This window comes from Carcharhinus amblyrhynchos, unplaced genomic scaffold (genome assembly GCF_965287045.1).
Source record: "Carcharhinus amblyrhynchos unplaced genomic scaffold, sCarAmb.v2.hapA chromosome_353, whole genome shotgun sequence".
Taxonomy (NCBI): Eukaryota; Metazoa; Chordata; class Chondrichthyes; order Carcharhiniformes; family Carcharhinidae; genus Carcharhinus; species Carcharhinus amblyrhynchos.
The window spans coordinates 69,765-96,520 of record NW_027650093.1 but is presented as its reverse complement, the minus strand read 5'-3'; the positions used below and the strand labels follow the sequence as shown (position 1 = coordinate 96,520).

At 43.6% G+C, this 26,756-nt stretch overlaps 1 protein-coding gene across 1 annotated transcript; it reads right to left on the bottom strand.

Moving 5' to 3' along the window:
• Positions 1–362: 362 nt before the first annotated feature.
• slc30a8 (solute carrier family 30 member 8) lies at positions 363–18,639 on the bottom strand. The gene is made up of 7 exons (XM_080183621.1): positions 18,606–18,639; positions 15,180–15,326; positions 13,727–13,880; positions 8,860–9,046; positions 6,242–6,347; positions 3,807–3,941; positions 363–508 (listed from the first exon to the last, which is right to left on the bottom strand). Exons 1-7 carry the CDS (start codon positions 18,622–18,624, stop codon positions 363–365), a joined length of 894 nt encoding a protein of 297 aa, XP_080039747.1. The 5' UTR covers positions 18,625–18,639.
• Positions 18,640–26,756: the final 8,117 nt, after the last annotated feature.

Below are 26,756 nucleotides of genomic sequence, written 5' to 3'. Positions count from 1 at the left end.
TTTCTACATTATAAATGTTAATTATATGGTTACATATTCAGCTGGGTCAGAAATAAAAATCGGAAGCACTTTGAAAACAAAAATACAGTGATGTAACTGCAGAAAGTGCAGCTTTCACGAGTCCTATTGTTAGCTTATGTAGCATATTTTCATATACGAATTTCAGCAAAAAGTGAACGGATAAGTTGGTATAGTAAACCATGATAGTTGATTCAGTGTGTGACACGTTAGTTGCAAGAGTTTTAATTCAAAACTTTCTTGGATTTTGCTGTGGCTCATAAAATGACAGTGGATTTGGCTTTACTGCTTTTGCCAAACATATTGCATGCTAATAAAAATAGGTACTGTCCCTGAATGCAGCTTTAATCTTTGGGTTCCTGGCAAAACAAACATGTTGGTTCTTGATCCGAATACTGTTCCACTTGAATTGTGATAGAATGAAAATTGAAAGTGTCAAACATTCTCTGTGTCATTTCCTTCAGTACTTGTTGAGGATTCACTTCATCAGCTGTGAATAACAGGACAAGTCGTGATTCTTAACTAAGTACAATCGATTTATTAAGTATATGCAAATAGATGGTTCTTAATATGCGAGCTGATAAATAAACAGGATGCATCACAGTGTCTTGATCACGCTATTATTAGACTGACAGCTTCAATTTCTTGTAATTTTTCTTACTGTTCAGGAAAATTAAATATCCTGCAAGTTGCATGTGATTCTAATGCATACGGCCACAGGGAAGACCAGCAACTGTGAAAACACCCAAAAAGCCTTTTGTAGAATGGAAAGAGGAAAGTCCGAGATAGTTGGACCAAAGGGAGGGTTCAGGATTTAATGAAGTAGAGCAGAATTGGAAAAGGAGGTGCAGGACTAAGGAACATCAAAAGAAGGGCAGAAAAGTCAGACGTTATGTCTGAGACCAGCAAGGTAATCTCCTGTCTTGCATATATGCAGATTGCATTGGTTCAAGGGCCTCTCTGAGGAACTGTACATCTACGAGTTGTACTGCTCCAAGAACAGTAAGACGTCTCACAACACCAGGTTAAAGTCCAACTGGTTTATTTGGTAGCCCTAGCTTTCAGAGTCTCGAGCTCCTCGAGGAGAGGCCGCACTCCTCCCCCCCCACCCCGTCCCAACCCCAACCCCAACATCTACACTGCTTCTGCAGGAAATTCTGTACCATCACCGACAAGATTGATTCATTTCTGCACGCCTAACTTATCATGTGAAGTAAACATCACTAGAAAAGTAAATTTTCCAGCATTGGTTTTCAGCCCACCAATCTCGGTGCGGGCTCGTTGGGCCAAAGGGCCTGTTTCCCGTGCTGTGTTGTTCTTTGTGTTGTCCTTTTTATCTCCATGATGGAGGACCTCATGGACTTTGATTGTGGAACCCACATGAAAGTGTGCAGGATTTACCACCAAGCAACCTAGCACGTGTTTTGCCACCGTGGGAGGTGGCCCGCCATTGACTGGTCCCACTGTTAATAACGGGGTTTCCTACAGAATGCTCTCAATGCCAGGAAACCCGCAATGGGGGTCCATAGTTGGTGGGACCGGAAGATCTCACCAGCGTGAAGGGCTGGAAAGTTCCGGTCAATATTTATTTCCTCTGTGGTCTCTGTATTGTAGAACGTTTATTTCTCGTTACTTTTGTGTGTGGAGGCAACGGTGCAGCCTGTCTTTCGTGTTTTGACTGTGTGCAACAAATAACCATGTTTAGTTCACCATTAATAAAATTTGGATCACACAAAACCAAGAGACTCGGAAATATACCACCACTTATAAAGAAGGAAACAAATCAAAATACCGTCATGTTTATGGGTGGATGCTGAGAGGAGAAAGTAGTATTGTTAAAATTAACCCCCCTCCTGTCTATCTCAGTGATCTGCTTTAAGAGGATGGAGTGCGTGGTGTTCAGGAGGAATGGGAGAGTGACCTGCTCCTCTTGCCTGCTCTCTGCACTGTTGATCAGTCCTTGATTTCAGGGAGTCAGTGTCAGTGCTTCCTCCTTGCAGGTTTAATAAATGGAAGAGATTTCAGCCTAAAGCTTATCTTGTGCAGCTCTTGGAAGAAGGTTGGGTTGTGCTCATTGGAGAAGAGAGTTGTGCTTCTTTTGCCTGCTGCTCTGGCATGGTGGTCATTTGGCACAGCTTGAAACTAAATGGGCACGACTGTCTCGTATGCAATCAGAAGTGAGCTGGCAAGGTGGATACAGAACTGGATACAGAATGTGTCTTCACATGCCTTTCTCTGACCAGAATCTTCCACACACCTGACGAAGGAACACCATTTCCGAAAGCTTGTGGGATTACTATCAAATAAACTGGTTGGACTTAAACCTGGTGTTGTGAGACTTCTTACTCAATCACAGAAGACAGAGGGTAGCAGTGGAAGGGTGTGTTTCTGAATGGCGTTCCTCAAGGATCAGTGCTGGGACCTTTGCTGTTCGCAATACATATAAATGATTTGGAAGAAAGTATAACTGGTTTGATTAGTAAGTTTGTGGATCTCACACAAGTTGGCGGATTTGCGATGAAGACCATCAGAGAATACAGCGGGATATCGATCGGTTGGAGGCTTGGACAGAGAGACGGCGGATGGAATTTAATCCGGACAAATGTGAGGTAATGCATCTTGGAAGGTCTAATAAAGATAGCAAATATACAGTAAATGGCAGAGTCCTTAAGAGTATTGATAGGCAGAGGGATCTGGGTGTACAGGTACACTGGTCACTGAAAGTGGCAACGCAGATAGAGAAGATAGTCAACAAGGCATACGGCATGCTTGCCTTCATTGGCCGGAACATTGCGTTTAAAAATTGGCAAGTCATGTTACAGCTTTATAGAACCTTTGTTAAGCCGCAATTGGAATATAGTGTTCAATTCTGGTCACCACACAATCAGAAGGATGTGGAGGCTTTGGAGAGGGTACAGAAAAGATTTACCAGGATGTTGCTTGGCATGGAGGGCATTAGCTTTGAGGAGAGATTAAAGAAACTTGGTTTGTTCTCACTGGAACAACGGAGATTGAGGGAAGGCCTGATGGAAGTTACAAGATTGTGAGAGGCATGGACAGAGTGGATAGTTAGAGGCTTTTTCCTCAGGTGGAAGAGTCAATTACTAGGAGGACATGTTTAAGGTGCGAGGTTTAAAGGAGATGTATGAGGCAACTTTTTTTTTTTACACAGAGGGAGGTGGGTGGATGGAACTCGCTGCCAGGGGAGGTATTGGAAGCAGAAACGATAGTGAGTTTTAAGAGGCGTCTGGATAAATACATGAATAGGATGAGAATAGAGGGATTCGGACCCCACGAGAATAGGGGTTTTTAGTTCAGCCGGGCAGCGTGGTTGGTGCAGGCTCGGAGGGCAGAAGGACCTGTTCCTGTGCTGTAATTTTCTTTTGTTCTTTGTGTCAATCTTCAAAGATGCTTTGGTTGAGAGATGGCATCAAATGATTTGCTGGAAATAACCATCGAAACTACTTCCCAACCTTGCTGTTGACCTTCTGGAGAGTGCCTTTATATACACTTGTATGATGGAAGCTGCCCGGAAAAGAAGAGATGGCAGCAACGTGCGCTGTTTCTACACTCAGAATGCACCACAGTTACAGCAGAAGTATTTAAACAAACTTACCCGGGATATCTGTGTGATCTGCTATGCTGCTGCATGGTGTAACTTGGTGGCACAAAAAGCTATAACTGGCATTGAGGAAATTCAGAGCCCATATCTATTACTAACTAAATAGACAAGAAGCCAGTTAATCGACTCAATTAGGAATTGCTTTTGAAAGTATTTCTTTACTGACCTGTGGCAACATGAGCTGAAAGAATGACCTGGTTGGTGGTGAGAGCCCAGAGGTAAAGGTTGTGCACTGTTTTCACTCCATTAACATCTAGAATCTTTTCCTTCACATCATTGTAATTCAGTCCAACTGGTACACCTTGATGTGAGCCAAAACAAGAGAAATTAAATACTAACATTTGATGTATTTTACATTAGTCATATTTATACATACATATATATATATATACACATTTAAAGTGTATATTCTAAACATGTTCATAGTGCATCTAAGCAATACAATATCTACCTACCGCAGACAACAAAAATGCTCAGCATAATTCATTTTTTCACACTCATTTGCTGACTATTGTGCTATTATCATGTTCCACCATGCACATAGCTTCATACGCGTAGGATGTGTGCTTTGATTATGAAAAAAGTACTGGAAGTTAAAAAGCAATAGCGTGTTTTCTCATTTGACTCTCGATCATTATGGTATCCTTTCACCTAATCGCAGATCTTCTCTTTTGTTCTTTCTTCCCTCGCCCTTTCCCTGGCTCTGTACTTGTTTAAATTTGCTACATGGCTACTTTACAACAATTTTGATGAATGTGGGTCAGAAAGGAACAATCCGAGTAACAAAGGTAATAGGGAATGAATTGTCATTGTTGATTCGAAGATGATGCCTACTCAAGGTTACAGGTTTCTGTCATTGGTTTCCAAAATGCCTGGACATGAAGCTACCCATATTAATACGTAGGGACCTGTCCTCTGCAAGCAGAAAGAACATGACCAGATACTGTTTTGAATTAAACAAAAATCATGGGGATCGATGTTTCCCTGCTGAATTCTCCATTTCAACTTGCCAAGCAGTCACCATCCTTTTCTCATGCAATATAAACTGTTGCTCCTTTTAAAATTTGTATTCTTGCCTCTGTCCTGATGAGTGCAAGATGAAAAGCTCCAGCAACTTTTTTTCTCAGCAATACTCTAGAGTAGCACAGTGATCATGGGGAAATTTTAATCTTTATATAGACTAGGCAAACCAAATTTGCAGTAATTCCTGGAGGACGAGTTTGTGGAATAGATACAACATGGATGTCTAGATCAGTAATTTGAAGAACAAATGGGGAAACAGGCTATTTTGATCAAGAAGAAAGGGTTAGTTAAAGCCTTTTTGTAATGGAGTCTTTAGGGAAGAGTAACCATAAAATGATAGCATTTTATATTGAGTTTGAGTGTGATTTAGTAAAGTATGAAACTAATGTCTTAAATCCAAATAACCTAGGGGCTTAATGGAAATTTCACTAAAGTTGGAAAACTACATTTAGTTTATTGCGAAAAAGGAATGGCTAGCATTCCAACAATTAGTGGGACTAAGATGACAAATGTGACGGACCTTATAGAATCCTACAGTGCTGAAGGAATCCACTCAGCCCATCTTGTCTGCACTGACTGCAAACCCACCCAGGCCGCATCTGCATAACCCCATGCATTTACCCGAGCTAGTCTCCTGACACTAAGGGGCAATTTAGCATGGCCAATTCACCTAATCTTTGGAGTGTGGAAGGAAACCCATGTAGACATGGAGAGAATGTGCAAACACCACAGACAGTGACCTGAGGCTGGAATCAAACCCGGGTCTCTGGTGTTATGAGACAGCAGTTAGTACTCTGGTTAGTCCCACTGTACCACCATGCCACCTCAATGACCTACATCTTAGGGTTTTAAAAGTGCAAGTGAAATTAGCTTTCAATTTCCAAAATTTATCAGATTCTATAACAGTGCCCAAGCTTAAAAGATAGTAAACATAACTTTGCTATTTAAGAAAAGAAGAAAGAAAGAAAATGGGGAACTGGAGGTCATATTGGCCTAACATACTACTTAGAAGCAGGAATAGGCCACTTGATCACTCAAACTCGCTCTGCCAATTAAGATCATGGCCTCAACTTCACTTTCCTTCCTATGCCCTTTGAATCCCTTGCCAATCCAGAATCTAACATCACATGTGGGCAATCTGCTGGAACTTATTATTAGGGATATGGTTTCAGAGCACTTCAGAATCACTGAATTGTTACAGTAAATCTTTCCATTTTTCAAAGTTCCGACTGTTAGAAAAACAAGCAGCATATAATCATACACACAAAAAGATCAATGGGTTCAAAAGATTAGTGCCTTTTGATTGATACCATCTTTGTGCAACACTCTTCAATCACTTTGCTCTCCAGATACACATCTCATTACTCTTTGAGCTCATATGTAATTTTTTTTCTTGTGCCGTCTCTTCTGGTGACTTATTCCACAAGTTCATTATTTTTTATGTGCAAATAATTCCCTTCTGACTCCTTACGGAAAGTTCTAGGAGGACAGCATGAATTCAAACTGTCTCCAATCAGAACAGAGTCACTAGAATTGAAATGACAATAGAACTACAATGAGAAATGTAGAGATAATTACCTTCCATCAGCACCAAGAAAATATTCCGCAGAACTGAGACTGTTGTTCCCAAGACAAACAGGGAGAAAATAAATGTGCAGATAGGATCAGCTATTTTGAATTCAGGCTGGAAGAGACAAAAATAATAAGGCCAATTCTAAATGTTTATCAAATGCCTCCATGAAGCATAAAATGGAATAAACAGCGATGAATTATAACTTTCATGCTTTGTACTAATTTCTCTCTCTTTAGATCTCCATGCAAGTGTGCAGGTCCCTAAAGGTAACAGAATAGATAGACAAGATGGTAAAGAAGTCACATGGAATGCTCTCCTTCATTGGCAGAAGTATAGAGTACAAAAATAGGGATATAATGATGAAATTGACACTGTTGAGGCTACAGCTGGAGTGGTGTGTGCAGTTCTGGTCACCTCTTGACAGAGTGTATTTTTCTGGAGAAAACGCAGAAAAAAGTTACTAGAATTTTGGCTGGACTGGAGAACTGTAGTTACGAGAATAGACTGAAGAGGTTGGGGTTGTTTTCCTTGGAACAGAGAACGCTGAATCGTGGCATGATTGAGATATACAAAATTGTGAGGGTAGAGATAGAGTAGACAAGAGAAACCTGTTTCCCTTGGCAGAGTGCTCAAAAATCAGGGGTCATCGGTTCAAGCTAAGTGGCAGAAGGATTAGAGGGGACATGAGGAAAAAACATTTTTACCCAGAGGGTTGGGGGTGTCTGGAATTCACAGCCTGAGTTGGTGGCAGAGGCAGAGACCCTAAACTTATTTGAAAACTATCTGGATCTGCACCTTAAGTGCTTTAAGTTGCAGAGCTATGGGCTGTGTGCAAGAAGATGGGATTAGAAAGGACACCTAGAAGTCTTTGGGTCAGCATGATCAAGATGGGCCAAACGCCCCTTCTGTGTTATGTCATTTCTATGGTTCTATGACCCATTTACCCATGATAAGACCTCTGCCTGTGCTTTGCATCACCATATCACAATGTTTTTGTCACTGGATCATCTCATTACTAATGCCTAGATGATTATCAGCTCCCTGCAATGAGATGCCACAGCTTCATTCTGTCTAAAATGCAATGTGGAAAATTCCCCAATTTTCTTCTTCCGAGAAAAAGCAGGACAGATTCAGTCCAGTCATTTTTGGCTCCATCAGTCTTCCCTCAAACATCAGTGAAGTGATAAAGGGTTTCACAAGACTTACTCAGCAATAACTTGCTCACCAATACTCAGTTTAGGTTCTGCCAAGGCTGCTCAGTTTGAGCTTTTATTGCAGCCTTGGTTCAAACAAGGACAAAATAACTGAATTCTGGGAAATGAGATGAGGGCGAATGTCCTTGATATCATAACAGCATTTGACCAAGTGTGACATCAAGGAAGCCTAACAAAAATTAAGTAAATTGGAATGGAGGAAAATAATTCTCCACTGATTGGAATCATACTTAGCACAAAAAAAAGATGGTTCTGGTTGTTGAAGGCTGAGCATCCCAGCCCCAGGACATCCATTGCAGAGTTCCTCAGGGTAGTTTCCTGGACCCAGCCATTTACAGCTGCTTTATCGATGATTTTTCCTTCATCAAAGGCAAGAAGTAGGGACGTTTGCAGATGAGTGCAGTGGTCAGTACCATTTGCAGGGTCATCAGATACTGAACCAGTCCATACCTGCATGCAATAGGACCCAGACAACGTTCGGGCTTGGGCTGGAGGTGGACAGACTCTCGATTTCGTGCTGCTAACCTGCCAATCTCCCGTCTCTGCACAATTAGCATGGAGCCAGGATCACTCCACACACGGTGACTGCAATTCTCCAGTCAGCATGTAAACTCCCTTGAGGCCAAAACATGACCGAGGGATGAGACAATCTTCTAGTGGCAAACTGGAGGAGGAGTGAGGTGGGGAGGATAATCGCTCCGTCCAGCTAGGAGACATCCACCCTTTCCCTACCCCAGCACCATTATAGCCATAGAACCAAACCTGTGGCCACCGGCTTTCCAATGGATTGCTGGCCTCCAAAATTATGGTCAAGCAGCTGGGGCCTCTTTGATTTTAAAAATTTGTAAATGCATTTTGAAGAGTGTCTAATCTGTCGGCGCCCTCAATTTCTACCTACATCAGCAACTCCAACCTGTGACAAGGGGTTGTCCATTTGTTAGTGCTGGAGGGCTTTAAATTGGGCCTCCGGCCTCAGGACCTGCCTGCTGTCCTTAATTGGAGGCAGCCACTTTAGAAATCATTGTCTGGGCCTTGACACCAGCATACACCAGTCCCTGACCTGCATTTCTTCCTGACGGCAGCACAGGGATCCACAAATGAAATTCCAGCCCGTGGTATTTTGCAGCAATGTTTCTATAAACAGGTCAGTGAACAAGTCATTGAGTGAGTAGAAGGAAATAACAAGAAAAGGATGGTGTTCACAATGAGTTCCCTCCTGCATTACGGGTGTGTAAGTGTAGCTTGGAGAGAGTGTTTCTTGTAAGTTTAGCTTGCAGTCTCAGTCAAGATGTACCGGGGGCAGCATGCATAATTTGTCCATGTACTTGGTACAACAAAATAAACCAAGATCGAACTTGAAAAGTTTTATTGACCCAGAATTATTACCAAATTGTAATATAGTAACTGACCTTGAAGTAAATTATAAGGGCACTGACTAGCACGCTAAGACTTTGTAAGAAATCTCCCACAACATGGATGAAAGCGGCTTGAATGCTGATATTTTGCTGATGGTTATGAACAGATTCTGCTGAATGCTCAACGTAAGTTGCACTGTGGTTGTGACCATGACCATCCTGATAAAGTACCAATCCCATTCTGGAAAAGACAAGATTAAATTAGATGTGTTTGGCTTTTAGGTTTCATTAGGAAACTGTAAATGAATAGCTATTAAATTGAATATTTATATAGAATATTTATTATACATTAAATTTTCATATCTGTCTCATCGTAGAAATTGTACTAACAGCCAGGGTTCACTTCTGCACATTTCATTGAATAAAAATCATTTTCTTTTAAATCAAACGTTAAAAGATTTTTTTACTGTCCTTAATTAGGATTTTCTAATACTCATATCTCTAGGAAAGGTGTTACCTTGTTCAACGATATCACTCTTAACTGAGTGAGTTCACCTTGCACCTTATTGCTGAGACTCTGCTGCTTGTGTCCAAGATTTCATAGATTGCAATAACTGCAATAGTCACCCAAAACAGCAAGTTTTAATCGAATTTAGTACTGTAAGTACCTAATTTAGTACTTAAGGTTCTGCATGCAGTTGGGATTCTTTGTTGCTACTGCAGTGAATGAAGTTTTGGCTGAGCGCCAAATTCCAAGGATGGGATTTTCCGCACCCCCTCCACCGCGTGTTTTATCGTGTTGGAGGTGGCCCACTGTTGGCTACAGCGGGATCTTCTGTTCCTGCCATTGTCAGCAGGGTTTCCCATTGTATGTCTCTGTTTATAAAACCAAAAATCCTGTATGCTGCTTAAAAAACTTTATCAATTTGTCCTCCTACCTTCAAACATTTTTATATATGTGAAGCCCTGAGGCCCCCAGTACTTCTCCTAAAATTGTACGATTGAGTTTAGATTGTCCCCTCACACCACTGGAATCTTCTGGTCCCACCGATGGTGCAAACCTGCCGCAGGATTCCTGGCAATGGGGATGTTTTCAATAGGAACAGCCAGAAAATTCCAGCAATAGAGTACAAAAACAAGGACCGTTTAAAAAAATAACAGAACTTAATAAGTCACTGGTCAGAGCTCAGCTGGACACTTGTGTCCAATTCCAGTCATCAGATCTTAGGAAGCAAGTCAAAATATTCGTAGGAAATTAGAACTGGGGTAAAAGAGGAATGATGGATGAATGGTATCACAGGCTCGAAGAGTCAAATAGTCTATACCAATTCATTTTTAAACACCCACCGAAAAGAACTCCAGTTTTCACGCAAATTCGACACTTAGGATATTTTTGGGAGAATTCTGGCCAGTGGATCCATTGGTTAAAATATTTCAAAATTTCCAGAATATGGGAATGGCTCTGGAGGATTGGAAAAATGTTAAGATAACACCCTTATTCAAAAAGGGACGGAGGCAAAACGTAGAAAATTATAGACCAATTAGTTCAACATCTGCCATCATGAAATTGTTAGATTCCATTACAGAGGAAGTAATAACAGGACATTTAGAAGGTCAAAATGCAATCTATCAGATTGGTTTTATGAAGGTAAATCATGTTTGATTAATGTGCTTGAATTCTTTGACGATGTAACAAGCAAAAAAAATGTACAATCTATATTAATGACTTGGATGCAGGAATAGTAAGTAACACAGCCAAATTTGCAGATGACACCAAAATAGGTGGGAAGTTGTGATTATGAAATGGGGGGGGGGCTGTGTGGTTGGGGGCAATGGGGGGGGGGGCTGTGTGGCTGGGGGCAATGGGGGGGCCTTTTTCCAGACTCCCAGCTGCATGTTCCTCAGCGGCAGGTGGTGGCGTGCTGTTTACTGACTCTGGGATTCTCTGTCCCGGCTGCTGTTGATAGGATTTCCCGTTGATGTCACCTGATGCTGCCACAAAACCCGTGGGAGTGGGTGCGCTGCCAACAGGACAGGAGAATCCCGCCATGTGAATGGCCAGAGAATTACCCCCAGAAAATTTACAAATGGACATGAATAGGTTAAGTGATGGGGGGAAAAATTTGGCAGATTGTGTTTAACATGGATAAGTGAGAGGTTATCCAATTTTGTAGGAAAAATACAAAGGCAAATTATTATTTAAATGGAGAGGGACTTTGAATTGCTTCGGTGCAGAGGGTTCTGGGTGTCTTTGTGCATGAATCACAGAAAATTAGGTACAGCAGATAATAAGGGAGGCAAATTGAATCTTGGCATTTATTGCCAAAGGAATTGAATATAAAAGTTGTGAAGTGTTGCTGTTATTGTACAAAGCGTTAGCATGACCGCATTGAGAACAGCATGTCCAGTTTTGGTTCCCTTACTGAGGTGAGATGAAGTTGCATTGGAAGCAGCTCAGATTGCGATTCACTAGACTGATTGCAGAGGTGAGGGATTTGTCTTACGAAAAGTGATTGGACAGTTTAGGTCCATACTCCCTGGAGTTTAGAAGAATGAGAGGAGATCCAGTTGAGGTGTACAAGATGACAAGGAGGAATTGATTAAGTAGACGTGGAGAGCGGTTGGGGGGGGGGGGGGGGGGGGCAGATTTAAAACAGAAACGAGGAGAAATTACTTCTGCCAAAGGGTTGTGAGTCTGTGAAACTCATTCCCTCAGAGAGTGGTGAATGCCAGGACTTTGTATAAACTTGAGAAAGAAGTGGACAGATTTTTAATGAGTAAGGGTTTGAAGAGCTATGGTGTACAAGCAGGAAAGTGGAGTTGAGGCCGAGATGAGATCAGCCACGATCGTAATAAATGATGGAATAGGCTCGAGGGGCTGAATTGCTGACTCCTGCACCTTATGATTATTATGATGGTCCTTTTCGAACATACCGTTTGCCTTCCTAATTGCCTACATATTAACTTTCTGTGATTTATCTTGATGGGCGTCAAGGTCCCTTCAAATGTAAACATTTCCCACCATTCAAAAAAAAGTTGTTTACATTTTTCCTACCAAAGTGGATAACTTCAAACTTTGCCACATTATATTCCCTATGCCATGTTTTTGCCCACTCCTCCAACCTGTCAGTATTCCTCTGCAACATCTTTGTTCACTATTACTTTCCCATCTAACTTCATATAGTTAGCCAACTTAGAAACATTGCACTCAGTCTCTTCATCTAAATCATTAATGTAAATTGTAAATAGCTGAGATCCATGTGTTCCGATTCCTGCAGCGGCCTGCTAATTCTTGCCAATTCTTCAAGCTCTAGTTTTGTGTAACATTTGCTTATTGAAGCATTTCTGAAAATCAGAATACACTACATCCACTTGTTCCCCCTTATCCATCTTACTAGCTGTATCCTCAAAAAACTGACCAATTTGTTCAACACAATTTCCACATCAGAAATCCATGTCGACACATCTTAATTACATTATGATTTTCTTAATGTCCTGATACCAGGTCCCTAACAATAGATTGCATCTAATTTCCCACAATTGGTGTTAGATAGAATCCTGATTGACAAGGGAGTCAAGGGTATAGGAGTAGTGGAATTGAGTGGGTAATTGTTGGAAGGATTAGCAGGCTAAGTACCATGAGTGTTCCTTCCATAGCCAACAAGTCCTGTAGTGAGACTTGAACCCACAGCTTCAGGCTCAGAGAGCAGGATGCTACCAATTTAGCCAAAAACCTGCTGAAGTTCAGAATTTCTAGTGAAATAATGGACACATATACATTGTCAAAGAGCAACCTGAAAATGTATTAATCCCAAGTGAAGCTAGGATAAAATTCAACCTGCCCTTAGGAGTTGGGAGATCAGCATTTTGGAGGCCAGTTATTTCAAATGCGTTATTCCACATTGGTTGATAGTATTGGTGTTGGCTGAGATATGATATTATTTCATTCCCGGATTATAGTGTTGATCCCATTTAACAGTTTACATTAGTAGTCTGGTCATTAACTAATAAAGTCCATGCAATGGAAACAAGAAGAAGTGGCAGGCCGGCAGAAAGTTTGAGCTGGTGCTTATCTGTTTGACAGGCAAAAGTTCATGCTCAAGATTGCTTAGAAAAACATGGTACAATTTTGTGACTTTGCACTCTCAGTGAGCAGCCTCGCCTGGAAATTGGGCCCACGTAGTAGATGCTCTTCCAGCAATCCAAATTAATGATTGGAAAATCAGATGGCCAAATTTCTGACAAGTACTCCCAATCAAAAAGGTTCAGTCAGAAGTTCATGTTAAAACATTATACATGCTATATTTCCCTAAAGTTTCAAAACATTTTTTCCTGCTCTTAAACAAATATTTGCCATTTCCTTCTTTTATTCACTCCTTCCTTGAAGATGACTCCATGTGATGGACACATCATCATAAACAACAGCATTCAAATGACCATTCCAAAGTGACACTAATCTGTGGTGGACTTAATCACAAATAATCACAGCAGTCACCACGACCAGACTACCCTAGCTTCACTTGAGATTAATCCATTTTCAGGTTGCTCTTGGACAATGTAAATGTGTTCATCATTTCATTAGAAATTTCGAACAGAGGAAATCTTCACAAACACACTAGTAATTTTTTGTTCTCAGTGACCAAAGAAATAATTCACACATGTGTACATTTCCAGAGGGCACTGAACAGAAATCAAGTCCAGGAACCATGGATAATCTCCTTCCTAATTCAAGAAAACTAACCGTGCTGTCCACAATGCTGCCATCATTAAGATTAACTACTGCTAGAGGGATGGGGAGTTGGAAAATGATACCATTTACAAGCATACATTTAAAATAAAAATTAATGAAAGGACGGTTCTGTTAAAAAAGGGGGATATATAAAAAGGGAGCAACAAAAGAAGTTAGAGAAAGGTAACTTACATTATGTTTGCTACCACTGCACAGGTAGATGTTATAAGCATGACCATTCCATCAATTTCGTAATCAGCAATGATCAATCTTACACAAGCAAGGTAGACCAACACTCCTGTGACAAGCCAATTTGTAATCAGTGAGATCAGTGCACCAAGAATTTCTAGTAAAAACAAAATAGAACAAGAATCTATTTAGGAATTAATAAGACTTATTCATATATAAACACTGGTGGGGAGTAAGCTACAATAACTTGAGTTTATTTGGTACTTTTAATACAATAAAATGTCACAAGGCCCATAAGGATGTTATCAAATTAAATTTGAACTGAGCCACATATGAAGATATTAAGCCAGATGACTAAAGCTTGATCATAGGTAGTTATTAAGGAGCATCTTGAAAGAGTTAAGAGAGGGACAGATGTTCAGGAATGGATTCCAGAACATTCACAGTTAAAGTTATAGTCAACAATAGTGGAGCAATTAAACTCAGGGATATTTAAGAATTGGTGAAGTACAGATAACTTGGGACAGTTGTAAGGCTGGAGGAGATTACAGAGATAGTGAGGAATAGGCCATGGAGGATTTGAAAACAAAGAAGTGAATTTGAACCAATGTGGTTCAGTGCACTTATGAAAGTGTGAAATCTAAGTGTTTGTTCACTGGGAAAGAGGTGTCACCTGAACTGTCCTCTCAATTCATAGATGGTGAACAGCTGAAGACCTAAACAAGCAAAGTGGGCGGCACGGCAGCACAGTGGTTAGCACTGCTCCTTCACAGATCCAGGGTCCTGTGTTCGATTCCCGGCTCGGGTCACTGTCTGTGAGGAGTTTGCACATTCTCCTCATGTCTGCATGGGTTTCCTCCGGGTAGCCCGGTTTCCACCCACAGTCCAAAGATGTGCGGGGTAGGTTGATTGGCCATACTGAGAAAATTGCCCCTTAGTGGCCAGGATAGTGGGGATTAGTGAGTATAGTCTGTAGGGATATGGGGATAGGGCCTGGGTGGGATTGTGTTCGGTGCAGGCTTGATGGGCCAAAGGGCCTCTTTCTGCACTGTAGGGTTCTGTGATCTATGAATAACCAGAAATGATAGAATGAACATTGAAAAGTGCAGATCTTCACTCGTGACAAACAAAATCAATAGCCAGTGATCAGTGATGCAGAATTGGCCTACACACACATAAACCATCTGTTTTTCATGAAACGTAAGTAAAAGGTAACCAGGCTGTTTCACACACAGCTCATTCAGTACTGGCTGCTATCCACATAGAATTTTACAGCGAAGAAGATCATCTGCACTGTTGGTTTTCCACAGGATATTTAAGGCATTGAGTGTTCCAAATCCAAACATGACCGAAATTTGCTTTACAGATAGACTTCAGCAAATATTTTTTCCCAGTATTCCTGATGCTTCCCTTTTAAGCAAACAGGAAACTGCAAGAACCTTTCTGAAATTCTCACCTGCTCTGGACCATCCAAAGTTTAATTTCTTTGTGGCTGGTGTTGATGATAACCACAATGAGCACAAGGTAATCAGAAAACTTGTGACATCTGCAAGAAGGTGTGCTGCATCTGTCATCACAGCCAGGCTCCCAGCGAGATGACCAGCTGAGAGAAATAGAACAGCTAAGTCAAGGCAAAACATGAAATAATTCTGTATGGTCATAGTACTATCATCCAACAAATACTAAACTTAATTCAATTCATTTTTATTGTAATTCATTACTTACATACAGTCATATAGAATATTCCAAGTTATTCCCCAATGTCAATGTACTGTTAATCAGTGTATAGCAATTATCTCAAGGGAACAGCTAGTTAAATATGTGACACTGACTGTCCTATAAATAGAGGCAGCTGGAACACGTTGGGTGAGAACTTCTTGTAGGTTAATAGGACTGAGAAAGTACTTTACAATAAACTGGCTTAAACCTTAAAGACCAGTCTGGGTTCATTCTCCCACCACAGCCACTTACTGTTCGTAACACACAAGAATATCCTCAAACAATGTGTGATGCTGAACTAAGGGAATAACAGGATCAGGGATCAAATGCTTCGTTAAAGAGGTGGATGAGGAAAGCTTGAGAGCCAAAGGGGGACTGCCAATGGGGGACTGATTGGGAACAGTGCGCTGCGAGAGGCCAGAAACGGTGCAGATATCTCAGAGGAATGTAGGGCTCCAGTATATAAGAACATAAGAAATAGGAGCGGAAAGGTCAACTGGCTGTTGGAGACATCATTTGAAAACATGGGTTCCATGTCGATAACATCTAGCTCCATTTCACCACAACATTCATCCCGCCACTGTTTAGATTTATCAGCTACCGATTTGCTCCAATAAAATACAGGCGAGACCAAAGCCATTGGGTGGGATCTCCTGGTCCTACTGAAGGTAATCCCATACTTACCCACCACTCCCCAACACCCACTCCCTCTTCCCCCAAACCCTCTTCCCCCGGTAGTCCTCCCACCTCTTGCCTTCCCTCATCTCCCCCGCCACAGAGTCCTTATCCCACCCCCTCTCTTTCCCACCACTTGCCTCACCCCTCCCTTCCCCACCCCTCGTCCCTCCACTCACCCGCCTCTCTTCCCTCCCCCACCTCACCCCTCTTTCCCCCCCCTTGCCCCCCTTCCCACCCCCACCCCAGTCTCCTTCCCCACCCTGCTCCTCTTCCCTCCCCATCACCCTACCGCCTTCCCTCCCCCTCACCCTACCCCCTTCCCTCCTCCTCTTCCCTCCACACGCCCAGTCCCTCTTCCCTCCCCCACCCCATCCCTCTTCCCATCCCTTCACCCTGTGCCGCTCCTCTTCTCAACACCGCCCCCCCCCTACTTCCCTGTCCCATCCCACCCCTCTTCCCAATTGCGTGAGATTGTTGAGGCCACACTTGGGAGTATTGTGTGCAATTTTGGTGTCCTTATCTGAGGAAGGATGTTCTTGCTATTCGAGAGAGTGCAGCAATGGTTTACCAGGCTGATTCCTGGGCTGACACGACTGTCACATGAGGAGTGTCAGTTAGGATTATATTCATTGGAGTTTAGAAGAGTCAGAGGGAATCTCAAAGCAAGTTACAAAATTCTAACATGATTAGACAGGGAAGCTGCAGAAAGAATGTTCTCAATGGTGGAGGAGTCCAGAACTAAGGGTCATACTTTGAGGATAAGAATAAACCTTTTAGTGCTAAAGTGAGGAGAAATTTCTTCACCCAGAGAGTGGTGAATCAGTGGAATTCACTCCCACAGAAAGTAGTTGAATCCAAAATCTTGTGTGATTTCAGGAAGGAATTAGATAAATCTCTTGGGGCTAAAGAAATCAGGGCATAATAGGGATAGGGGTTGGCAGGGGGAGGCAGGATCAAAGTATTGAATTTGATTATCATAACAAATGATGGAGCAAGTTCAAAGGGTCAAATAGCGTAGTCCCGCTTCTACTTGCGATGTTTGTATTAAATTTTGTTCGTTGACACTTCTGTGAAGCACCCAGTGACATCTTATCACATTGAAGGTGCTATAACAATGGAGTTTCTTTTTATTGAACACGCCTTGAAGATAAAAGTTAATGAATGACATGAGTTGTAGCGTAATAAACTGATTGCTTGACCTAAGGGTCATTTTATTATCAGCACTGTAAATTAACTTGTAATTATGGATGTAACAAACTAGACACCCAAGATAAGAATGTTGTGAGTTCACAATGAGGTATCCCAAACATATTGGTGTAAATAACTAATGGAAGCTGTATAAATTTGAATTGCCTCCTAGTGAGGAAGCATTTCCCCTGTATAGAACATAGAACATGACAGCGCAGCACAGGATGTTGCGCCAACCAGTGGAACCAATCTAATCTCAAACCTAATCTATTCCCATGCTATCCATATGCCTATCCACTGACCATTTGAATGCCCTTAAAGTTGGCAAGTCCACAACTGCTGCAGGCAGGGCATTCCACACCCTTACTACCCTCTGAGTAAAGAACCTACCTCTGACATCCGTCCTGTATTTATCACCCCTCAATTTAAAGCCATGTCCCCTCGTGTTAGTCACCACCATCCGAGGAAAAAGGCTCTCACTGTCCACCCTATCTAACCCTCTGATCACCTTGTACGCCTCAATTAAGTCACCTCTTAACCTTCTTCTCTCGAATGAAAACTAATGCACACTGAATGAACTTCTGCTGCTCGTTTCTTACCTACAGCTGACTCTGCCAAGTATCTTTTAGATAATACCTCAACACATCTAATAAGTTTTAGACTACAGGTGTTATCATGGGTTTCAAAAGAATTAGGAAGGTCTTTCATTGAAGTTTTTGATCATTAATGCCTCAAATGTACTGCTAGTGAAGTTTGATGGACTGAATGTCTTTTAACTCAACCCTGACAATTACAGGTTCTTGCATCTTATAGTATTTTTTTAAAAAATGACAAATCGGATGAATAATAGGGAATTTTAATGTTAAAGTAGAATTTAGAAGCACAGAGGGCAGTTGAAATTTGGGCTACTCCTTTGATGCCTAAGACTTGCTTACAAGGCTTGCATTTAGCTCAGCCTAAACCTAATTCAGGTCTCATATTGGACACAGGTCGGTGTCAGGCGAGTAGAACAGCCTCATGTCAGACTTCACACTCACTTCTAATGGCAAAGCTCAGGTTTCTGACCATTCGTTTCAGGGTTATTATGTTGCCCTCTACAAAATCTAGAAGGGTTATGGGGGCAGGCAGGAAAGTGGAATTGAGGCCTCAATCAGATAAGCCATGATCTGGGTCAAGGAGCCAATTGAGTAGGGTCAAGGGGCCAGTTGGCCAATTCTCGCTCTTATTTCTTGTGTTCAAAGTGCTTTAGTGCTGAAGCTGTGCATTTGAAGGCTGGTAGCTTTTGGAAAGTACTCACCGACTAGTTCTCCAATCATAAATATTACACAAATGACCAAGGCCGTCCACAGTCTCCTCTTGGCTGGAAGTTGCTCCAGTTGCTTCTGTTCTTGAGCCTGTTTATAGGAGTGGCAATGGAAGACCCCATTGGATTGGCAGGCAGTCTCGGGTAGGACAATAATCTCCAGTTCGGGATGTGGCTGCTGTCTGGGTGAGCTGTGGGATGACAGGGGCTGATAGTGAACCCACTCAGACTCTTCATCTGTCCCTTTATTTCGAACACGCCACCTCGCAGGTCCATAAAGACCAGAAACCACCCCACCCAGGATTCTCTGGCACTGCCGATGGTGCTGTGACCGGGGTTGGGATAAACGGGTGGCTGGCCAAGCCCTCCAGGGTGACAGGGCCTCAGCAGCACCCAGACGGCCAGGCCCAGGCTCGGCACCGAGCGCCCGAGGCCATGGCAGAGTCAATGGGGAGGGGCCAATGGGGGCAAGTCTGAGGGAGGGGGACCAATTAGGAGGAACCAGGGGTAAAGGGGCAAGAAGGGGAGGAGCTGGGGAGGGAGGGGACCAATCGGGGCAGCCAATCAGGGGGGAGCCAGCAAGGGAGGGTCAGGCCAGTCAGAGGATGATGTGGGAGATGCCTGTGTTGGACTAGGGTGGGTACAGTAAGAAGTCTCACAACATCAGGTTAAAGTCCAACAGGTTTAATTGGTAGCACGAGCTTTAGGAGCACTACCCCTTCATCAGGTGAGTGGAGAGTTGGGTTCACAAACAGGGCATATATCAATTACAGGATAATGGTTGGAATGTGAGTCTTAAGAGGTAATCAAGTCTTCACAGGTACAGACAATGTGAGTGGAGAGAGGGTTAAGCACAGGTTAAAGGGGTGTGAATTGTCTCCAGACAGGACAGTTGGTGAGATATTGCAAGCCCAGGCAAATCATGGGGGTTACAGATAGTCTGACATGAACCAAGATCCCGCTTGAGGCCTTCCTCATGCGTGCAGAGCGTGGCTATCAGTTCCTGCTCAGTCTTGAAAGCCACTTTGGAGAACGCTTACCCGCAGATTGGAGGCTGAATCTGAGGAAAGGCCAGGGGATAGAATGCCAATGGAGAACAATGAGAATGGGGGCCAATTAGGGAGGAACCAGCGAGGGACGGGACGAATGGGGAGAAGCCAGTGATGGAGGGAACCAATCAAGGTGTAGCCAGGGATGAAGGGCCAATCAGGAGACGAGCTGGGAGGGCCAATCAGGAGTCATGAGGGTGGCGCCAGAGACAGGGGCTGGGCCAAAAATAAAATCCTGCTGCTGCCGCAAAGCTGAAATAAAAACAGACTCAGCAGAGCAGGTAACACCTGTGGAGAGGAAACCGGAGTCAATGGTTGAAATCTGAGTGACTCTTCAGAAGGAGGAACAGGCCATGGGAAGGTCCCGCTGATCTGAGCAGCACAAGGTGCTAAACCCATGAGGGTGCCAGCGGTGTGGAGCGGCCAATCTTAGCAACACTGGGTGGAGGCAGAGCAATGGGCGAGATGTGAGCCCAGTACCCCTGCTGGATGGAACTGACGTCTGGGTCTCCACCCCCGCCTGAGACCTGAGTTTAAGTTCAGGTGGATGGTTGGATGAACAGTTTAGGATTGTACGGTTTAGCTCAGAGACAGTTCTGATTATCATAGAATCAGAGAACCTTACAGTGCAGAAAGAGGCCCTTCAGCCCATCGAGTCTGCACCGAACACAATCCCACCAAGGCCCGACCCCCATATCCCTACACAGTATACCCACTAATCCCTCCAACCTACGCACCTCGGGACACTAAGGGGCAATTTCTTAGCACGGCCAATCAACCTAACCCACACATCTTTGGACTGTGGGAGGAAACCGGAGCACCCGGAGGAAACCCACGCAGACACGAGGAGAATGTGCAAACTCCACACGGACTGTGACCCGAGCCGGGAATCGAACCCAGGACCCTGGAGCTGTGAAGCAGCAGTGCTAACCCACTGTGCTACCGTGCCGCCCATTATGTTAAAATAGGACACTCTCATGGTGAAACATTGTGAAATCAGCTCATCAATTTCAAAACTTTAAAATAAAACAATAAAAGGTATTGTAAATTAAAGCACACAGAATAAATCGTGCATATTTATAACTGGAATGATTGCTTTGGACCAATACTGCTGTACAAGTTGCACCAAAAAGTTACAAATACAGTGCTGACCTTCACACTCATGTTTTATTTCCCATTTCCCCAAAGATTACAATTGGAATTGAAAGTGACGACGGGTGCACAGGCCACATGCAATTTCACAGCTGGCAATGCTTTCAGACGGTGAAACCTGCTGTTGGCTGGATAGGTTAGAAATAGAGCTACTTGGTCAAAAAGGGTGACCTGACATCAGAGCCAAAACTTTCCTGCCCAACTCCATTACCATTAAGAGAAGAGTTAGTTATTGAGAACACAAGGGTGGCAGGGCTATTTGACAAATTGAAACGTCATCTGTAGATAATTTACATGATCTTGGTTTCACTTCATTCATATGTGCATCCTCATCATTTGTTGAGGCTGAACTTAGAGACTTAAATGTACTGGCTGGTTTAATGGTTCGCATGCATTGATGCTTACAGATGACTTCTGCACATTTCCTTTATTGTGGAAGAAATAATTTGGTTTTTTTTGGTCCACTCTTTATTGAATGTTCAATATTGAGTGTCCAGTGTCCAACTTGCCAATGTGGGACATGGCTGAACTTGCAAGCTCAGCTGGTCCTTTCCTACACATTGTAAAAGACATTGTACAAGATCCTTTGGTAATTAAAATGTGAGTGAATTCAAAGTCTTGTAAGAATTCTGCCTCCAACACTGAATTAAATCCACTACTGATACCACCCTTTAATCCTCTTATTTTCTTACCTTGGCTGGCTGTCTCAACTATCTCTACCCCCACCCGCCTCCGCCTGCTAGGATGTCAGACACTTGCCCTTTCAATTTCTCCATGTACCCACCCCAGCCTGTATCCACACTTGGCTCTCTTTACCACTGGTGTCCATCCCCCATTGACTAATCCTGGTCAATCCAGAACCTCCATGCGAACTGTCATTCTCCTGCTCCTCTCCCCTTGCCCTGGGGTTCAATAAGGAAAATCACTGGCCTCAGACATAAAGCTGACTGCTGCAGGCCACCTACAAACAAACATGAACCTGGGCAACAAGATTCTCCTGTACTGAGCCTTTATCTGGAAGGCAGGACTTCGTTAAAAACATATGTTACACTCATGAGAGGTGCAAACGCACCACAGGCCAGCATGAAGCCCATCTGACGGGCAACACGACAGCTCAGTGACTCTCACTGTTCGCTGTGCAGATACATGGACTTGGGCCGGTGTCTGTGGGAGTTTGCACATTCTCCTCGTGATTGGGTGGGTTTTCTCTTGGTGCTCCGGTTTCCTCCCACACCCCAAAAATGTGCTCTTAGGCTGATTGGTGTAACAAATTATCCCTAAATTAGTCTTCCCTCAATCTTCCCCAATAGGCGTAGACAAAGGTCATAGGTAGAGGAGGGCACTCATAATGTTAAAATGGCGGCACGGGCTTGTTGGGCCAAAGGGCCTGTTTCCCGTGCTGTGTTGTTCTTTGTTCTATTCCACAACAGTGTTGCTTACTTTAGCTGTCCTTCAAAACCTGCCACTGGGAATGGTGCCCTGTCCAATTCAACCACCTGAATTCACCTTCCTGCTCATGTGGACCGCAGAACTGCACTGCCTGGTGTGTGCGTGTGTCCCAAGTATTTAGAATATCCTTGAGGCAGCACAACCTCTAACATTTACTAAATAAAATGAGAGACACTTCAGCACCGAGGAATCTGGTGAGTGCTGGTGACTGCAGGAGTGGGTTGGGGCAGGGTCGTTGATTGCTGGTGAACAGCAGTACGGGGCATGAGAGCAGGTTCAGGTGTGAAATACAATCACTGAGACCATCATAGCGAGGGAGGGGGGAGGTTGGTGAAATCACCTCTCTGTTGATCTGCTCACAATGTGGAGATGCCGGCATTGGACTGGGGTAAACGCAATAAGAAGTCTCACAACACCAGGTTAAAATCCAACAGGTTTATGTGGTGGTAAAAGACACTAGCTTTCAAAGCGCTGCTCACATAATCCTCTCTCCATTCATTGTCTGTATCTTTAAGACTTGATTAGCTGTCAAGACTTGCATTCCAACCATTACTCTGTAAATTGAGTTTGTGTATTTATATGCCCAGTTTGTGAACAGAACACCCACTTATCTGAGGAAGGAGCAGCACTCTGAAAGCTAGTGGCTTTTGCTACCAAATAAACCTGTTGGATTTTTACCTGGTGTTGAGAGACTTCTTATTGTGTTTACCCCAATCCAATGCCAGCATCTCCACACCTGATGAAGGAGCAGTGCTCGGAAAGCTTGTGGCTTTTGCTACCGAATAAACCTGTCGGACTTTAACCTGGTGTTGTGAGACTTCTTACTGTATCCGCTCACTGGCATCATCGCTTTAATCACTCACATTCACCCTGGATAATCGCAGGATCAGCACCCCACAGGCTATCCCAGGGTCTGAATGGGACAAAGGGTCAAAATAAGGGGAAATCCTTTCAAAGATGGGACATCCTGAGCGCAACTCAAAAGCAATGTTCTTGTCTGGCCCTCAGACCTTGTTGTCATTGTCAATGTTTGTGTTACAAAGCTAACAGCTAGGTCCCAAAGATTTTTGATAGACAAGGGAATGAAGAGATTTCTGATCTATAAGGGAATTAAGGGTCATGGGGAGAAAGCGGGAAGTGGGACTGATCCACTTCAGATCAGCCATGATCTTATTGAATGGCGGGGCAGGTTGGAAGGGCTAGATAGCCCACTCCTGCTCCTATTTCTTATGTTCTTATGAAAACAAACAGCGTGTTTAATCTAATTCCAGGGCAGTGGGGAACGTGTGTTAGATGCAGTGAGGAGGGAGCTCTGTTGGATGGATGGGAGCAAGGTTACAGGGTTGAGCTTTATGATAAGCTTGAAACGGCTGCGTCTTACAGAAACGTCAACCAACTTGGCCACTTTGCCTCTACCACCTTATCTCATCAAACCTGAGATAATGAAGAGTATTGAATTCACCTAGTGAAGGTGCGTTCTGTCTGATGTACCCAAGACAGACCACATCAGATGTGACTTGTGGTCTTGAGTGAGGTGTATTCAGAAAGTTCCCGATGACAGTGACATCCACCCACCGTTCACAAGAACTGATTCCAAAGCCAATTCGCTGTCACAGACGGTGCTGGGTTCAAATGGTAAATCTTACCTTCCTTGCTTTACTAAACTCTCCTTGCTCGCTTTCCCCAGCACCAGGCGAGTTGTCTCCACGTTGTTCCTTTTGAGTGGAAATGTTGGGAATATCTGAGTGAACCGATCCATCAGATTCGAGTCTGAGCTAACTTGTCCTCACCAGAAAGCTTTTCACTGGAATTTCACTCTGCCGGGTTTCGGGATTAAATAATCTGGAATCTAGGAAAGTCTTGCGGGGGAAGAGCCGGGGCAGGGAAACAGGCGTTCAAACCTCTCTGGAAGGAAGCTGTGAGATCGCAAATCCTTAAAGTGGACTGAGAAATTCACAATAGAACATTCACGAGAAAAGTTTGCATGGAAAATGAAGCTAAAGGATTGCTGGCAAGGTGCAGGGGAGAGGGAAAGACACCCAGCCTGAAGCAGCGCTGCTCCGGGTCTCCATGAAACAATCTATTCATCAACCTTTTCCTTGATGGTTCTGGGGGATTTTTAACATGGGATTGTTTGACGCCGACCCTTTGGCATGACCTGTTTTCTCTGGATTTAAGTAGGCACAGAGCTGTGCTGGGGGGAGGAGAACAAGGCTTCGGGATGTTTCAAGGTTATTTCACAACATTTAGATCAAATTACATTTGGTTTCGAGTGGATTTCTTCCCTCCCCCCCCCCCTTATCTCCTTGAGCTTAATTTTCCATTCAAACTTTTAATTGTTCTAACTTCACTTTAGGATTTGCATTTTTTTCCCCCCTAAACCTCTCCGGAGAGAGGTTTCAACATCTGCTTTCTGTTTTCCTGCTCTCTGCTCCTGCTGTTTCCCCCGCCACACTTCTCTCCATTCCAGAATTCACACCATCTAGGTTCCAAACCCAGAAACCATTTTTGCATCATATTAAACCATCTCCCATTAAAGTAAAACAGCCCCCTGGAACTGCACTGGCACATCAGGTTTCTACTTTAGACTGGCACAGACTTTGGGACAAGACCATCTGCCAAGTGGTCCTGAGGGCCACACTTCACCAGTCATTGGCAAGGTCACCACCCACCCTCAGTTCCTTTGGCTCTGGGCTCTCCAGGGATCCGCTGGAAACATTTGCAGGGTATTGAGGTTGATGGCTGAAAACGCAAAAGGCAGATGTTTGTTTGCCGGAGCTAGTAATTATGTACCCTCCTTCTGCTAGGACATTAGTTCGAGTTGGGTTTGCCACTCTGGCTGGCTTCTCACAGGCCCAGGCCCAGGTGGGTAGAAAATCAGGGGTCCCAGATCTGCCAGAAGCACCTACCAATCACAATGTATTTCACCCCATCATTGGGTAGTTGGTGCGCATCCAAAGGAATATTTCCCAAATACCCGTGTGTGACATTTTTTATCCTGCGACTCGAACCTTCCTGATGTCTTTGCACATTAAAACAGTCCTGGGCTGATCACTCAGAGTAAATTACAAGGAAAAAATTGTGGATGCTGGAATCTGAAACAAAAACAGATAAGTTCCGGAAGAGGGTGTGGCAGCATCTGTGGAGAGAGAAAATAGAGTTGATGTTTCGTGTCTCTTTAACTCCGAAGAGTGATGGGGACTCAAAACGTTAATTATTTTTTCTAGTTATCTGGAGACAAGACCCACTTAAAAAAAAAGTAGCTGATGAAACCCTTGAAAAAGGTTGTCGCACTTGCGCAAGGATATTTTGGCCTTGGAGGGAGTGCAGAGGAGGTTCACTAGGCTGATACATTATAGGAAGGATGTGGAGGCATTGGAGAGGGTGCAGAGGAGGTTTACCAGGATGTTGCCTGGTATGGAGGGAAGGTCCTATAAGGAGAGACTGAGGGATTTGAGGTTGCTTTCATTGGAAAGAAGGCGGCTAAGAGGAGACCTTATTGAAACATACAAGATGATTAGAGGTTTAGATAGGGTGGACAGTGATAGCCTTTTTCCTCGGATGGAGAAAGCTAGCACGAGGGGACATAGCTTTAAATTAAGGGGTGGTAGTTATAGGACGGATGTCAGAGGTAGGTTCTTTACCCAGAGGGTGGTGGGGGAATGGAATGCCCTGCCTGCTGCAGTTGTAGATGCGCCTAGTTTGGGGGCGTTTAAGAGATCCGTGGATAGGTTTATGGATGGAAAGGGATTGGTTTAGGTTAGAGGGTCATTGCTTTTTTCTTAATTGGTCGGCGCAACATTGTGGGCCGAAGGGCCTGTTCTGCGCTGTAATGTTCTATGTTCTATGAGGGGGTTGGACTATGAAGAGAGACTGAATAAACTGGGTCTGTACTCGTTGGAGTTTAGAAGGATGAGGGGGGATCTTATAGAAACGTATAAGATCATGAAAGGGATGGATAGGGTAGAGGTAGAGAGATTCTTCCCACTCAGAAAGGACAGCAGGACTAGAGGGCACAGCCTCAAGATAAGGGGGAGGCAGTTTAGAACAGAGTAGAGGAGAAACTTCTTCACTCAAAAGGTGGTGAATCTCTGGAATTCTCTGCCTGTTGAACTGGTGGAGGCTACCTCGCTAAGTATATTTAAGACACGGGTAGATAGGTTTTTGACAGCCAAGGGAATTAAGGGTTATGGGGAGAAAGCGGGAAAGTGGAACTGATCCACTTCAGATCAGCCATGATCTTATTGAATGGCGGGGCAGGCTCGAAGGGCTAGATGGCCGACTCCTGCTCCTATTTCTTATGTTCTTAAAAATCCAACCAGCAAAGCACAGGAGCGACACATTAAAAGTCACCTGAAAACCAGATGTCTCTTTGAGTAAGCCACCATCATACTGAAGATATGTTTCCTATAAGATTCAGAGCTGACTAGACTCTCCAGAGTGACAGTGCTGTCCTGTGTTCCCCACTGGGCTGTACAGCAGTGAGGTTTGCACC